The sequence below is a fragment of the Lactuca sativa genome, chromosome 1 (assembly GCF_002870075.4).
Source record: "Lactuca sativa cultivar Salinas chromosome 1, Lsat_Salinas_v11, whole genome shotgun sequence".
In the NCBI taxonomy this organism is placed as follows: domain Eukaryota; kingdom Viridiplantae; phylum Streptophyta; class Magnoliopsida; order Asterales; family Asteraceae; genus Lactuca; species Lactuca sativa.
Genome location: NC_056623.2, coordinates 14,861,168 through 14,877,565, shown reverse-complemented (window position 1 = coordinate 14,877,565; position 16,398 = coordinate 14,861,168). Strand labels below are relative to the sequence as shown.

The window sequence follows — 16,398 nt, the reverse complement described above, 5'->3', positions numbered from 1 at the left end:
TACGAGAATGTGGAGGAACACGAGACACAAAACCACAACATGTCTTTTTTTTCATTATTTGTGTAATATCCTATTTTTTTCGCTTACAGTATAATCAGTCACGTAAATAGCCGATTTTGATAGATGACTAATTAGAACAGATAGTCTTGAAGAAAGTCATAGTAATCGCAAAACCGAAAGCGTGTGTATAGATAACATCCAAATCTTACTTCACAAGAGAAAATTATGATTTTTATAAGTTTCAGTGTAACAATGTACAACATAAAAACCGAAATCGAAATCAGTCGATTGTTAAGAAAAAAATATAAACGAGAGATGAACATCTTGTTTATACGATTATGTCGATATAAAGATAGTCGAGAACGAATATCGTATGAGAAAGTTATGATTTTTACACAGGTTTTAACAGTTTAAGCGTGTTAAAAATATAGTTTTAAAAATAAATTGAAAAATAGCTGACAAAGTCTAAATGAAAGTTATAGATCCCGTCGATAGCTACGCGTATATATAAAAAACGTCAAAAACATAATTCATATGAAGAAAGTACGAATTTTTAAATATTTGGAAATCTGCACGTGCATGCAAGAGGCGCGGCGCACACACCTTCTAGAATGGGCCATGCAACACCACCTAAAAGTCGACACGTGCCACGTTCTGAGATGAACCCTTGTCAACCAAGTCTCAGGATAATGCTCTCGCATCTCCGCCTCCGGCTCCAAGGTCCACTCAGAGCCTTTCCGATGTTGTCACTAAACCTTTACTAAAAGTATCTCCTTATTGCACAAAGTCTTCATCTTTCTTTCCATTATCACTATCGGCCTCTCAATATAATCCAGGCATTCATCGACATTAATATCATCCAAAGGGACCACTGCCTCATCATCTAACATGCAGTTCCACAACTACGAAACATGGAAACTGTTGTGGATTTGGCTAAGCTCACTAGACAAATCCAACTGGTAGGCCACCTTGTGTACCCCGACGATCACACGGAATGATCTAATATATCGAGGACCCAAATTTCACATATTCCTGAAGTGTATCACACTCTTCTAATGTGAGACTTTAGTAGCACCATATCGCCGACCTGAAACTCCAACTTTGATCGACGTCGGTCAATATAACTCTTTTGTCGACTCTGAGCGGTCTGCAGTCTCTGTCTGATCTACTGGATAAGCTCTGTGGTCGGGAGGACTACTTCAGTCTTTCCTATGACTCTGTGACCAACCTCCCCCAACAAACTGGAGTACGATATCCCCGACCATACAGGAGCTCAAAAGGCAGTGCACCAATGCTCAAAAAGTGTAACACCCAAAGTTTTGAAGCCCAAGAAAGTAAAGAAAACCTTAATGTTAAGGGGCGACTCGGCGAGTCCAAGGAGGAACTCGGCGAGTCAGAGCGGGATCCGGGTCGAGGAGTAAGTGACCGACTCGGCGAGTCGGCCAAGGTGACTCGGCGAGTCTGGTCTGTGCGTGGAAAACCCTAAATTCGGGACTTGGAGCCTATATAAACGTCTTAATCTCCTTTCTAGGGTTCCTTACTACCTCTTTAGCCCTGGATACCAAACCCTAGCCGCCATATCCCCTATTTGAGCCTTGGAAGATGCATTAAAGCTTGGAAAAGGAAGAAGGAACTTGGAGGAGCAAGAAGGGGCTATAGATCTGGGATTGTGAGTTAATTCTGAGCACTTGGAGGTAACAAACTAGTTCCTGGACCCTTTTTGCACCTAGATCTATGTGTGGTTGTTGGGGCTCTTTAGCCATAATGATATTATTTTGAGTTAGAAGCCGGATCTGGAGTTGCTACTTCAGATCCAAGTGTGTTATGGACTAGAGAAGCATAAAGTATCAGCCCTTGAGTCGATTTTGAAGCCCCTTGGCCTTAAACCCTAGTTTATGGTGTATTTTGCCTAGATCTCCATCTCTACACGTAAAGTTTGCAACTTTACGTGGGGGATAGGCTTGGGAAGGGTAGATCTACAGTTTGGAGTCCATGCATGACTCAAAAGTCTTCTGCATGTATGTAGATCTGATTGGACTCGGCGAGTCCTTCGAGTGGACTCGGCGAGTAGCATGAAGATGAGGAGGAACTCGACGAGTGGGATGCACAACTCGTCGAGTCAGATGATGTTGGGTAGGAACTCGGCGAGTTGGATGAAGATTGCCTGGTACTCGGCGAGTCTGTTCTTGGACTCGGCGAGTCAGGTTGCGAAACCCCAAACCCTTCGAGTTGAGACTCGAATTAGTGAGTCGGTTGGAGACTCAGCGAGTTGGACAGGTCAAGACTCGGAAATCGTTGGACTCGGCGAGTCATGGACTGACTCGGCGAGTCATGTCGCGAATGGAAGGACCCTGAGTATATGAACTCGGTGAGTCAGTAAGTGGACTCGGCGAGTAGGGTTGACTTGGAAAGGTTGACTTTGACCAGGACTTTGACTTAGACCATAATTGACTTGGTTAACTGTCGGGGGTCAGTTAGACTAAGTGTTGCATTGATATTGATAGCTCGGGAAGCTAGTAGAGCAGGAGTTCAGTGAGTGGTCGGGCAACAGCTAGTGGGATCATCAGCAAGTTCAGCCAGTGCATGTGAGTTTCCCTTTGTATGAATGGGTCTACGACCACAATGCCGGCCCATGTAGTTATGAGTAGAAGACCCGGGGGTTAGCCCTAGGCACAGTATGCTAGTATGATATTCGGACAAGGTCCAATGATAGAGGGCAGGTACCCAAGGAATGGTTTATGTGATACTTTATACTTGTTCTGTGTGTGATACTTGTATGTGCCTGGTAGGGAGGTGAGTATGGGCGAGGTCCTGTGTCTCACCAATTGCAGAGTGTGGATGGTGTTCCACATCTCATTAGCAGCAGATCAGGGGCGAGGCCCAAGTTAGGGAAAGAGTGAGTATGGGCTGGGCCCGTATCTCACTACCAGTAGGAGCATGTATGGGGTTCCATGACTCATCAGTAGAGTTCGGTTGTTAGGACCGAAGGGTAGTCAGACACCCCATAAACGTCTGACAGTACGTGATGTTATGTTTATATGCTAGCATGATCTATTGTATGAGTTAGAGGTAGTAGGAGGGGAGCAGTCCCCGAGTTCGGTTGTTAGGACCGAATGGTAGTTCAGACACCCCATATATGTCTGATAATATGTTATGTTATGATATGTGGTAGTAGTAGTAGTAATAGGGGAGATAGTCCCCAAGATATCCGGTCGGTAGGGCCCAAGGGGTAGTCATACCCAGCCATGTTAGATAGATTCTAATATTGTGATACATGTTATGTGGTAGTAGTAGAGGGGAGAAATAGTTTCCCCGGTATCCGGTCGAGAGGACCGAAGGGGAGGCCAGCACCCAGATATGCTAGGCAGTATCCGGTCGAGAGGACCGAAGGGGAGGCCAACACCCAGATATGCTACGCAGTATCCGGTCGAGAGGACCGAAGGGGAGGCCAACACCCAGATATGCTAGGTAGTATCCAGTTGAGAGGACCGAAGGGGAGGCCGGCACCTAGATATGCTAGGCAGTATCCGGTCGAGAGGACCAAAGGGGTAGGTCGAGCACCCAGATATGCCTGACAATTTATGTATGTTATGTGATCGTATGGTATATGGTAGGGTGGGGAACTCACTAAGCTTCATGCTTACGGTTTTCAGTTTTGGTTTCAGGTACTTTTGGTAGCGGAGGGAAGAGCTTGGGGATGGCACACACACCATAGATTTGTACTATTAAGATATTGTTTTTTCTAAATAACTTGAGAACCAATTGCAGATAGATCTTCACATTTTGGAATAAATCATGTCGGGTGTATATTTAAGGTTATTTGGGTTACAAGACACCTAATGACTAATCTAACAAAAAAATTATCGGAAAAGTGAATCCCATACCTATTGAGAATATACGTTTTATATCTATTTTTGGTATTTTGGAGATGTTTTTCACATTTCATACTTACTTTAAAATACATATAATCTAATTAGATAAACATTTCAAACTAACATGGTTCATGAAATCTATGCTTTTCTTCGGAAAAGAAATTCAATTTTTTAAAAAAAAAATTTCATAATGGCATTTTGGATATGCGCCATGCTGGACTACGATATTTCAGAAATATGTGCATGTTAACATAAAATAGACTTTAAAACTTAAAAAGTCTAAAATTTTAAGCAAAACAATTATAAATTGTCATTTTCTATTGCAAAATACATAAAATTAAAAGTTCACTCAAAATCATACACAATGTTTTTTACTTCTATTTGTGTTTTTTGCTTCTATTTGAAAACAATATCCTTCTAAAACTCAAGGAGCAAAGTTATTAATGAGAAAAAAAAAATTAAAATTGTTATATGCTTTTAATAAGAAAAATTTCAAAAATCATAAAGTTAACTTATGATTCTCAACATTTCAAAGACAATATGAAATCAGGAACTTTTAAAATCTAAAAAGGTTTTGGCCTTATATTTAAATGAGTCTTGTTCATGGACACATTTTAAACACCTTTTGAACCCACCTGATACAAACTATAAGTCCTATGGAACCTATACACAAAAACATGTACCCGTTTCAACCGATCAAATTCCAAACTAATTGGTTATTTTTAAAAAAAATAAGTTTTAAAATTATTTTCTTTAAATTAAGACAATAGATTAGTTAATCAATATCGTTATTCCAATTCCATGTACTTTTGGGCTTGATCCAATCCCATCGTCCTGAGCCCATATTCGTTGCAGCACAAACAGTAAAGCACCATCAGTCGTTGATACTGATACGCAGCTACTACGCCCTCTTTCCTCCCCACTTTCAGTCCCACACAGTCGACGGACCAGTGTCGCCGGAGACATGGAAGACATCGAGGATTTGTTGGTAGGCGGTGGCGCTGCTCCACCCGGTTTCCGACTCCCCATTACCGCCGCCGTCGGAATAAATCCAATGAAAAAGAAGAAAAACAATAAACTAGAGCCATCATCTTTGCTTCAAAACTCCTCGACTCATCAAGTCCCTGGCACCCAGGTTGGATTTCTCCCTATATTCATACCCTGAGCGAGAATCGTTTCCATTTTCTGCTTCGCCTTTTTGCTGATTTCACTCTTCTTTTGTTATCTCTCAATCTCATAGACGATTTTTTTGAAGACATTTGGATGTTCACACAACCAGGTACAATTTCTAGTTTCATGTGTTCACTTTTTATAACCTGCATTAATTGCTCAAGTCTCCTCTAGAAACTTGCCATGATTAAGCCAAACCTACTATTTCTATCAAACGAAGCTCATAGAAATTATATTGCTATAATTCCCATCAATTTGTTTCAATTTGCTGTCCTTTTTTATCACTTCGAAATGAATATTGTAGTTATTAGGTGTTCTAGTTAGAAAGTAACGTAATTCCGAAAATTATTTGCTCCCATTGATTTTCTTGAGTTGTTTGTTTGAACTTGCAGAGTGACAGTGAGTACATGGCTGGCCAGCTTTCCTCATTTGGCTATGCTATCAGTGACAACGCAGAAGGAGCAGATCTTTGGCTGATAAATACGTGAGTTATCTTTCTATCCTATTTCCTGTTGTCTGCCTGCTTTTCAAAAAGTAAAGAAAATGTTTTAAAAGATAATAGAAGTGAAAACAAAACATTAACTATTGTTGGTTCTTCTTTCAATCAACATATAATTCTTTGTTCAACCATTGGCATCTTTGTTAAGGAGCACTAACAGTTGGACAACACAATAGAAGGTTTCTAAATTTAAGTTGATAATTGAAGTTGAAAAGAAGGATCGATTATATAATACAGGTGTACAGTGAAGTCCCCAAGCCAGTCTGCCATGGACACTTTGATATCAAAATGTAAAAGTGCAAAAAAGCCACTTGTGGTTGCAGGATGTGTGCCTCAAGGAAGTCGAGATCTGAAAGAGCTTGAAGGTGTTAGTATAGTTGGAGTTCAGCAAATTGATCGGGTCGTAGAGGTTGTTGAGGAGACCCTTAAAGGCCATGAAGTCAGACTTCTGAATCGCAAAACTCTCCCATCACTTGATCTTCCTAAGGTTTCATTTTTAGGATTTTAATGCAAACGTAATGTTTGAATTATTTAGTTTGGGTTAATAAATAATGTTAATAATTACTACACAGGTAAGGAAGAACAAATTTGTTGAAATTCTTCCGATAAATGTTGGTTGTTTGGGGGCTTGCACATATTGCAAGACTAAGCATGCTCGAGGTCATCTAGGAAGCTATACGGTTGACAGCCTTGTAAGCAATAACTTTGTTCACTACATTGTCTTTTTTTTTTTTTTTTTTTTTTTTTTAAACAATGTTTTTAAATCCTGAAAATTGCAGGTGGGGCGTGTGAAAAGTGTTGTGGATGATGGAGTGAAAGAGATTTGGTTGAGCAGTGAAGACACTGGGGCATATGGTGATCTTTCTTCTTCTTCTTCTTGTTTGAGTATATGAAATGAAACAATGCTATTTATTTGATGATTAAGTAAAAGTTATGTGGGTTAACTAACAGGTCGTGATATTGGAGTAAATCTTCCAATTTTGTTAAATGCAATAGTGGGGGCACTTCCATCAAATGGGAGCACAATGCTCCGGATTGGGATGACTAACCCTCCTTATATTCTGGAGCACTTGAAGGAGATTGCAGAAATCCTGAGACACCCTTGTGTCTATTCATTTCTTCATGTACCTGTTCAATCCGGGAGTGATGCTATCTTAACTGTAAGTCACTCTAGGGTTAGGGTTTGGGTTAAATCATCATTGTACTTTGAAAAATCTACCCAATTATATTTTATATTTATAGCAAAATGTAAGCAGGATGCTATAAAATATGTAACTATTTCTTGCAATTAGCACTGATTATTATTATGGTCTGAAGAAGAAGTTTGTTTGTTGGCATTGGCATTGGTGATTGACAGGCCATGAAACGAGAATATACAGCAGGGGAGTTCCGGATGGTGGTAGATACATTGACTGAACTTGTTCCAGGGATGCAGATTGCAACTGATATTATTTGTGGATTTCCTGGTTAGCATATACATATTCCTTTTCTGTCTTATTTTCTTTTTGCAAAATCAAAATAAGTATCAACTACACATACAGTTACAAACAGAGTGTCAAATTTGCAAATAACTACTAACCCTTGCATATCTCATTTGAGAAAAAGGCTTTCATTTCTGGGAGGCTATGTTTGTCTAAAGGGTATATTTGGAAATCCAAAACATGATCTTTTTTAATTCTATTTGTATGTTGTATTTTCTTAGTAATTGTTGCCACTTAAAGAGGCAATGTTACGATAGAGAGAGCATGTATAAACATATTGTTAGTGTGCCTAATATAATGTGTATAGCTAGCTGTCTTCTAATGCATCTTACATTGAATGACATACAAACAGTTTTTTTTCCTAATACATTGAATGTTAATAAATATTTTTTTTTGATTGGGTATTCAGGTGAAACAGATGAAGATTTTGCTCAAACAGTTGATTTGATCAAGGAGTACAAGTTTTCGCAAGTTCATATTTCTCAATTCTACCCTCGACCAGGTATTTCCTTCTACACAAAACAAAAGTTACTTTGTTTGCTGCATTGTTGCAAACTTTTGCACAATCATATATATTTGATTATGGTTTTTTTTTTCTTCCTAAATGAGTCTGTTTATGAATGAGTGAAGGAACCCCAGCTGCAAGAATGAAGAAGGTGGCAAGTAATATAGTAAAGAAAAGAAGCCGTGAATTGACTTCAGTATTTGAATCATTTACACCTTACAATGGCATGGAAGGAAACATGGAGAGGATATGGATTACTGATATTGCAACTGATGAAATTCACCTTGTAAGTAAATCAGTTAGAAAAAAGTATAATACTTCTGATTTAATACCTTACAATAGTTTAAATCTGTTGATCTTATATGGTGTCGTTGTATAAAATGTATTAGGTGGGCCACACAAAGGGATATGTGCAGGTTCTGGTTGTTGGTCCTGAAAGTTTGCTTGGGTCTTCAGCAATTGTAAAGATAACATCGGTTGGAAGGTGGTCTGTTTTTGGTGATGTCATCAAGATTCTTGATGAAAGTCAAGGGGTGGTCAAAAAGGATACAAGCAACAAAGAAAACTGCTCACCCTCACCCTGCTTTGATCAACAAGATGCATGTGCATGTTCAGAGGCAAAGCCCGAATCTTGTGCTTGTGGATCCAACGGTTGTGATATTGATGCAAATGCAAATGCAAATGATTCATACCCAGAAGCCCAAAAGGCCCAAAATATCCCTAGTTTACTATTGAGGAGAAAACCGTCATTGACCACTGTGGAAATGGAAGACAATGGCAATCAGAAAGTTGCCACGAGCAATATGCAGGATCGTGATTGGGGTGTTGTTGATAAGCTTCTTGTAGGTGGGATTTTTCTGAGCTTGTTGACGATGGTAGCTCTAATTTTGTATGTGCGTTTTTGAAGATGTCTTGTAGTTTATAGATTATAATTACACATTGCTTTGAAGTTGGTAGCTTTTTGTTTTACATGTTTGCATTAAAGAATGTATAACTAAGATGAGTTATTTCATGGATTTGATTTTGTGTTTAAACTTTAAATTGAGGGCATTGATCTCTGTTGGTGATTTTAGTGTTATCAACATATTTTGGTGTAATTATTTTTAGTAATGAGATAGGCCGAACTCCATTTACTAACCGAGCTTGGAGGTGCGGGGTGTACACATGGTGTGATGAATGTGAACTTGAGAATACGAGGGTCCGGGGGCAGAGCCTCTAACGGTGGTTCTGCTAACCGGTCAGCGGACGGGGTTCCAAGGGGCAGCGCCCCGAAACCTAAACGGATTTTTGTATCATTTGAGACTTCAGTCATGCACTTTCTTGCCAAAAACCCACTAAATGACATCATGATGATGCATGTGTTAGTTATGTGCATTCACTAACAATTTTGGCGTCAATTCTACATGCAACCGTCAATAACTATCATTCCCTCTAATATAATGTTTTTTGGTTCAAAAAACGGGTTGAAACTTTCATACACAAAAATTGTATAGTGATTCATTCTCTCTCTCTCTCTCTCTCTCTCTCTCTCTCACACACACACACACACACACACAAAAACAAGGTATATTCTGTATTTTTGATTTACAAATGGTTTGACTTCTAAATTGAAATTCTTTGAATTATCCCCAATCTGATTTCGTGATACACCTGGCTATAGGGTCGAAATCACAGATTTTGAAAAGTGATTGCAATCACGATCCAAGAAATATCTAAGTATATTGATATTCTTAAGACCTCAAATTCTAACAATTTCTTACATGATTAATACTTCATTTGAAACTCTTTAGTACTTGTTGTGTCGTCTTGTGTCATGCATAACAAAATTTTAATTAACCAGAGAGTAGGGGTACAAACGAGCCAAGCTACTCGCGAGCTACTCAAGATCAGATCGTTAAAAGCTCGACTCAAAACCGATTTTTAACGAGCCCGAGCCGAGCTCGAGCTTAATATTAAGCTTGTTTATTAAACGAGCTCGAGCTCAAGCCTATGTCACAAAGCTCGATTAGGCTCGCGAGCCTAAACGAGTCTTTATATAATATTATTTATTATTATTTATATATACTAAAATAAAAACATATTAGGGGAATTATGAATTTCGGGTATTAGTAAACGAGCTTTTTAACGAGCTCGAGCCGAGCTTAAGCTTATTTAGGCACGCCCGATAAAAACGAGTCGAGCCCGAGCCCGAGCCCGAGCCGAGCTCAGTAAAAGAAAAGCTCGAATTGAGCCGAGTTCGAGCTCGAGCCTCATATAACTTAAACGAGCCCGAGCCGAGCCTGGCCAGGCTCGGGCTCGGCTCGTTTGCACCCCTACCAGAGAGATAAAATGAGTACAAAAACCCACATCAAGTACCAAGATTTGTCTTTAAATAAAATAAAATTAAGCTAAATTTTCCTCTTTTCTTGTTTACATCTTTCCTCTGTCTCCTATATTATATCCAACCAAACTCTTACATACCATTACATACTTTCAAGACTATTCAAACAAAAATCTTGAAAGTGTAATTCTTAGTCTTTTTAACGAATCAAGTTATATTAAATCCAATCAAACCTCATGATTTTGCAAAAAAAGTTATTCTTCCAACCACCCTGCCCCAAGAGCATCATGCGAGATGTAAATCATGTACACAATGGTCCAGTACAAGGATCCAGATCCACATTGGAATTGAAACTCCCACACTATGACTGCTCAGACTCAAACCCTCATCTGTTTTTATACCATCCCAAAACCAACTGTACTGGAGGCGAATGAAACGAATTAAACCTCATATCAACAACCACAGGCCACAGTAGCCAGCCATGCTGCAGGATCTTCTTCTACAATTCAATGAATCAATCCCACAATCATCATCTGTTAAACATCTGTGATCATCACGTGTGTCAGGGACATGGCAAACACTCTCAATCTGTTGACCATTATCAAGTCTAGGCTTCAACAGATTCGCTGGACACACTTGCATGGACATTGCACTAGCTTGTTTCTTTTGTGTTTCAATCTGTTGTAATAAAACAAACCAATTTCATTTTCTTTCAAGAACAACCCAGAAAAAAGTCACTTGCTGTTATGAAGTTTGTACCTTGATGGAGGTCCAGTTACGGGGGATGTATGAATCAGGAAGCCTTTCATGCCAATCACTTACAACAGGAAGAGGGTGACCTTCTGTTGTGAATACATAATTTCCACCCATCAAAGCCGAATCATCAAACAGAAGATATAGATACTTGCACCTATTCATAAAAATGAAAAAAACATCTTTCAACATAATTTCAAATGCTCAAAAATGGAAATCATAGATCCCTTCCTTACGTTTCAGCCAGGAAGAAACTATGCTGGTGATCTTCTAATTGCATGGTTGTTACATCTCTAATGCTTGCATATCCACCTTCAACTTTTGTGTGTAAATTAAGGGAATTTACAATCGCTTCACCAACTTCTATGTACCATGGGTCTGAAGCACAAAGTACAAACAAAAACATAAATTTATCATAAAATACTAAATTTACAAAACTTGCAAGAATTATTAGAAAGTATAGAAACAAGAAGTCAGAACCTTTTGTTGCCTGATACATGTAATATGTTGACTCTGCCAACTCTGGACGTAGAGGATAATACTTTTCTGTGGGGTGAACAATCTGATGATCCAACAGATATCTGAGTAGTTTCAGAATTTGCTATTATTATATTTCATACAAGAAAAACTTTAATTTAATCAAAAGGTTTGAAGCTTCATACCTTTCTGGAAGCACTCCAAATTTTTTCCATACATGAAAAAACTCACGATGTGTTAGATTAGCAGCTGCAACATCCCCAACAAGAACCTAATAACAACAATCATTATAAATTAAAAAATAAACAGTCTCAGTAACAGTAAAATTTATGGATTTACCTGTACACCAGGCCAAAATGCTTGAAGACTTGTAAGTTGCCAGTAAGTTGCCCTTCCTGTCCTCATATCGGCTTCATGATACCTACAGTGTAGAGTCCAATTCTTCACATGATGTTCCATATTTTTAGCTAATTTATAGCAAAACCACCCTAATTTCAACATTGGAAAAAAAATGAGAGTTTTCAAGATCAAATTGAACTCAACCTCATGAGGGAGAAAATAAAGAAATGATTACCATGAACCGTATCTGAAATATTTCTGAACACCAAGATATGCTGACTGAAACATCCTCCAAAATTCCTCTTTTCCAAAGAGAATGTGAGCTTTGATTAGATACTCATAAAAGGAATCAACCCCTATTCCAGATACAGATAATTCCACCATCAGAATCAGAATTATAAATATTAAGGTGAAAGGAAGTGATTAAAATCCATGCATGATCAACTTACCAGCACCAATACCAGAGGAGTATTCGATCCATTCTCCAGTTGCTACATCAAGTGTAGTTCCAAGAAGATTCAGAGAACTCCTCATGCCCCACAGCTTCCGAAGAGCATGCAAAGCTGCATCCTCAAATCTTGAATCACCCGTTAATCGTGACAAAGATCCCATTTCAAGAATAAGAGATCCTAAATTCACACAAAAGCCCATTCAGAAAGATCTAGACTCTTTTTCATTCAAGTATTATTAACATGGATGCCATCTTACCACAACCAGAAGTGCTTGTTTCAGTCGTTTCATTCTCCATAACACCATACTGCCAAATAATTTCACATCATAAAGCATTACTATGTGAAGGGTGAAGGGTTATTTTAGTAATTTGAGAGGATGAATACCTTCAGGTTAATCCAGGCGTAAGGCAAACCAGTGGGTGTAATGAAAGCTGGTAAAAAACGTGTTCCTAAATCTTGAGCCAAAACAAGGAGCTGATTGCTGTAAGTTCCTTGAATCAACCTGTTTGTAGAATCAGTTGCAAGAATATGAGCAGATACAAGTCCTCCAAGAAGTCTTATGTTGCACTACATAATAACCATCAAGGAGATTTATATCGATACCCAACAAGATTAGAACAATAAACATTACTCTTTTATGCACAAGTATAAGTTTTACATCTGGAAAACTGAATTTTAAGCTACATAAAAACAAGTTATGGGAAACGAACAAGGAGGCGTGTTGTGTATATATATACCTCAAAAAGATTTATCCTTGCATCGACATCAAAATTTAGATTTTCTGAAAGCCACATAACTGCCCTTTCGAATTCTGTGTTGTTACCTAGAATTACAAGACTGCAAGAAAGAGTTGAAACAATGAAAGGGATGCTCCTAAATGTAATCAAGAAAAAAACATGTAGTACCTGGACAATGATTCAACAAGTGTAAGTGCTGATCCATTGTACCCTTTGGGTAAGTTTTCAAGCTAAAATGAAAAAAGAACAAGTTATATAAGTGATCAACAATGAATTTCAGGTGAAGAGGTTACAACCTTTAAATTTCCAAGCTCACTAAGAGAGTCGGTGAAAGTTTTGGAAATAGGTTTTAATTCATCATGCTGCAAAACCATGAATAGGGTTAGTATGCGTTTTTGAAAGAAATAATATGTGATGAACTTGTTGATAGGAGGTCGGATACTTACAGGAAATGCATAAGTCATGTAGTTGTCATATGCATGATAAAACCTGCAAAAGAGGAAATGTATTTTAATGATGAGTATGATACAACACCCCCAAGTATGCCTTATTTATTGTAAATGATGCTTAATTTATATTCAAATTTATTTTACATTTAGGGGACATATGGTTTGGTTTGTGGAATGTTTCGGAAGGAATTGGGATATGTAAAAGAAATTGGAATTCGAAGGAATCGGAATGATGGAATCTGAAGGAATTGAACGCATGAGAAGAGGGAAAAAGCACATGGAGAGGCAAGAGGTGTTTATTTTTGAAATTATTAGTTTAAAAGGGAATTTGAGTATTTTTAACAAGGAAGAAATCCTCAGAATTGAACTACATGGGCTTGCAGATGGAATGTGGAAATCCATCCAATAAAGAATTTTGTGAATTCCAACTGAATTCAATTCCGTACTCATTTTCAACCAAGGGTGGGATTGGAATGGAATTTAATTCTAATTCCAGCCAAATGCCATGGAATAGAGCGAACCAAACACCCAATGACCCAATTACTATTTTACAAAAACTTATCCCAATTAGGGTCAATTGAATAGGATATGAAGAAGCAGGTTAGGCATTGACTATAACTGGATATATAGAAGCACATTAGGCATAGGCCAAAGAGAACTAACTATTTGAAACAAAAAGTAAAATTACCCCTAACCAACCATAACTTTAATCAACTCATTAATCTGATTATGATTATTTGACTGACAATAAAAGAATAATCCCTTTGAAGATGATGATTCAATCACCACCTTTCTTTAAAAAGGAGTTAAAATGTTGGATTTATAAAAACTTTTTCAACCTCCCTATATGTTCCCTAGTTGGTAACCTAAATGTCTTGAATGTTGGCCTATATGGTCAACTAACATAAAAATGAGTAAGGCAAACCTAATAAATATTTCAAAAATAAGCAATTGACACCAACTAAGCAACTTAAGCAAGAAAAGACTCAAAATTTCTGCCACTTTCACCTGCTAATATTTCAATTTTAGCACTAAATCTCTAAATTCCGACCTATTTCTATGTATAAAGAAGATTAAAATGGAAAATTCAAGGTAAAATTGACTTACATCTTGCGCACCTTCTCACTCATGCGTCTCCTCTTAGCTGATAAACTCGAATCGAGTTCGGACATGGATGAGTTGAAGATTGTTGGAGATATTAAGAGAAAAACGATTAGCGATGTCCAACAACTTGTGCCGCGAGTCATTGCTATTCTAATCTCAAGGATTCGGAGAGAAGCAAGTGATTTCGCTCCGAATCAAAAGATCGAGGCAAGTGAGCACGGTATTGTTCGATCAGAAATCTTTGGGGTTATGAAGCACCTGGGATTACACATCTTCAATTCTTGTTTTGCCGTTGAGCTGGCAGACGTTGAGTTTTCTCGGCCAATAATAGACGAACAAATGTCATAACATGTGTACCAATCAGAACAAACCACGTCAGATTTAGATTAATAAACAACTTACTAAGAAAAATAAAAAATTAGGGATATTGACAAAAATACAACATATATAAATAATAAACTTATAGGTTGTTTGATATAATGTTGTCGGGGTCTGATCAATATTTTTTGGTTAATTCGGTCATTCATCTTGTTTGATACAAGACAAATTAATTATGACCTAGATCAACAATCCCGTGACTCGGTCATCCGATAAAATTACAATAACTCATTATTTCTTTAACTTTCACGTATTTTTCCTTCCCTTTATGCCCAAATAGCATTCACGTCACACCTTTCTTCTTCATTCAGTCACTGAAACAAGAACAATATTCATCGTCACTTCTTTCGTCTCATCTTCTCTTCATCTCCGCTTCAGTGTGGGCTTACCAGTTGGTAAACATATCATTCCCGATACGCCTATAAATTCTGATTTCCATTCTACTCATTTGTAAGATCACAAACATATTAGTAACTTTTAGTTTCCATTCAATTTTACATTTTTGATGTCGTGGTTGGATTTAATTACTTTCAAGGCAGTTTTAGAAAAAAAAAGATAACAAAACCCCAACGATCAATAAAGAAGGTTAACCCAATTACAAAACATTTTTAAGAAGTTCTGATTTTATATGAGCGTATATAATAGAAACGAGTAATTTATTGATCCGTTTGACGTTGACTTTAATGTACTAAAGTAGACGATTGTATAAAATCTTCAACAATTTCATTATGTGTTTCAGCTCGTTGCACATGACGAGCTGATATGGGACATTGGAGCCTGACCTTGTATTGAGATTTTTTGCAAGTCTTGGATTGATGGCTACCTTGAATGACAAAGATTCTAAGATACCATTTGTAAGTCCTGTGATCTTGATACCAAATTTTGTTACCTATTTGATAAGGAGAAATCCATGAAGATCGCCTTGAATGAATAACACATAAAAGGATCAAGTTCTTGCAAGTATTCAAACAAGTGAGATGAATGTTAAGGAGGAAGTTATGTTTACATATACAAGATGATATATAGGTTTGTTTCTTTTTATCTTTATAAATACATGATATATTAAACCTGGAGTTTCAGGTCCGGGATATGGTTCTCCTGAAGGTGTCGCCATGGACGGGCGTCATCCGATTCAGGAAACGTGGCAAGTTAGGCCGTAGGTACATTGGACCGTTCAGGGTTTTAGCCCGGGTGGGCAAGGTGGCGTACAGGATGGATCTGCCAGCCGAACTCAGTCAGATCCACAACACTTTCCACGTCTCCCAGTTGCGGAAGTGCCTGGTGGACGACTCATCAATGGTGCCCTTAGAGGATATTCAGGTCGATGACAACCTGAATTACATTGAGCGGCCTGTGGCGATCCTTGACCGGAAGTCGAAGGATCTGAGGAACAAGAGGGTCGAGTTGGTGAAGGTGCAACGGCAGCACCGGAAGGGCTCAGAGTGGACTTGGGAGCCGGTGGATGAGATGATGGAGCATTACCCATAACTTTTCCAAGGACGAGCAGCAGACTTCGAGCACGAAGTCTAAAATAAGTGGGGGAGATTTGTAGCACCTGGTTCCTGGTATGTGTTTTATTTAAGTATTGTGCATTTTTGGCCTGGGACTCGGCGAGTTGAAGACCCAACTCCTCGAGTAGAAGCAGATTGGATGCGGGATTTAAATGACGGACTCGTCGAGTCGGCCTCCAGACTCGACGAGTAGACTCTGACTGGACAAAACCCTAATCTAAGGGGTTTGCACCCTATTTAAGCATCTCATCCAGCCACCCTTCGTCCCTATTGCTTCCAGAAACCCCCCCATAGCAAACCCTAACTGTGTGTGTGAAGATCTAAAGGCGTTTGTGGTGATTTTTGGTGATT

The 16,398-nt window shown here is 38.4% G+C and overlaps 2 protein-coding genes across 2 annotated transcripts; one reads left to right on the top strand and one right to left on the bottom strand.

Annotated features, from left to right (window-relative positions):
• The first annotated feature begins 4,742 nt into the window (after positions 1-4,742).
• On the top strand, positions 4,743-8,568 carry LOC111916786 (uncharacterized). The gene is made up of 11 exons (XM_023912446.3): positions 4,743-5,007; positions 5,113-5,151; positions 5,435-5,526; positions 5,779-6,028; positions 6,114-6,233; positions 6,321-6,396; positions 6,493-6,701; positions 6,899-7,007; positions 7,432-7,524; positions 7,653-7,813; positions 7,917-8,568. The coding sequence occupies exons 1-11, from the start codon at positions 4,837-4,839 to the stop codon at positions 8,430-8,432; spliced, it is 1,836 nt and encodes a 611-aa protein (XP_023768214.1). The 5' UTR covers positions 4,743-4,836; the 3' UTR covers positions 8,433-8,568.
• A 1,311-nt stretch (positions 8,569-9,879) lies between these two features.
• On the bottom strand, positions 9,880-14,453 carry LOC111916787 (alpha-mannosidase I MNS5). The gene is made up of 15 exons (XM_023912447.3): positions 14,162-14,453; positions 13,052-13,094; positions 12,902-12,967; positions 12,774-12,835; positions 12,606-12,705; positions 12,253-12,435; positions 12,125-12,173; positions 11,866-12,045; positions 11,652-11,772; positions 11,417-11,498; positions 11,263-11,348; positions 11,081-11,181; positions 10,837-10,978; positions 10,607-10,757; positions 9,880-10,525 (listed from the first exon to the last, which is right to left on the bottom strand). Exons 1-15 carry the CDS (start codon positions 14,299-14,301, stop codon positions 10,295-10,297), a joined length of 1,737 nt encoding a protein of 578 aa, XP_023768215.1. The 5' UTR covers positions 14,302-14,453; the 3' UTR covers positions 9,880-10,294.
• Between the last annotated feature and the right edge of the window lie 1,945 nt (positions 14,454-16,398).

What these genes read in the sequence shown, in the direction of transcription:
- LOC111916787 (XM_023912447.3), bottom strand. Translation starts at nt 14,301, where the DNA reads ATGACTCGCGGCACAAGTTGTTGGACATCGCTAATCGTTTTTCTCTTA. An exon ending in GTGAGCTTGGAAATTTAAAG is followed by an intron (nt 12,836 to 12,901) that starts GTTGTAACCTCT and finishes TTTTCATTTTAG; the next exon opens with CTTGAAAACTTACCCAAAGG. An exon ending in CAAGGATAAATCTTTTTGAG is followed by an intron (nt 12,436 to 12,605) that starts GTATATATATAC and finishes GTTATTATGTAG; the next exon opens with TGCAACATAAGACTTCTTGG.
- LOC111916786 (XM_023912446.3), top strand. Translation starts at nt 4,837, where the DNA reads ATGGAAGACATCGAGGATTTGTTGGTAGGCGGTGGCGCTGCTCCACCC. An exon ending in CATCACTTGATCTTCCTAAG is followed by an intron (nt 6,029 to 6,113) that starts GTTTCATTTTTA and finishes ATTACTACACAG; the next exon opens with GTAAGGAAGAACAAATTTGT. An exon ending in GCTATACGGTTGACAGCCTT is followed by an intron (nt 6,234 to 6,320) that starts GTAAGCAATAAC and finishes TGAAAATTGCAG; the next exon opens with GTGGGGCGTGTGAAAAGTGT.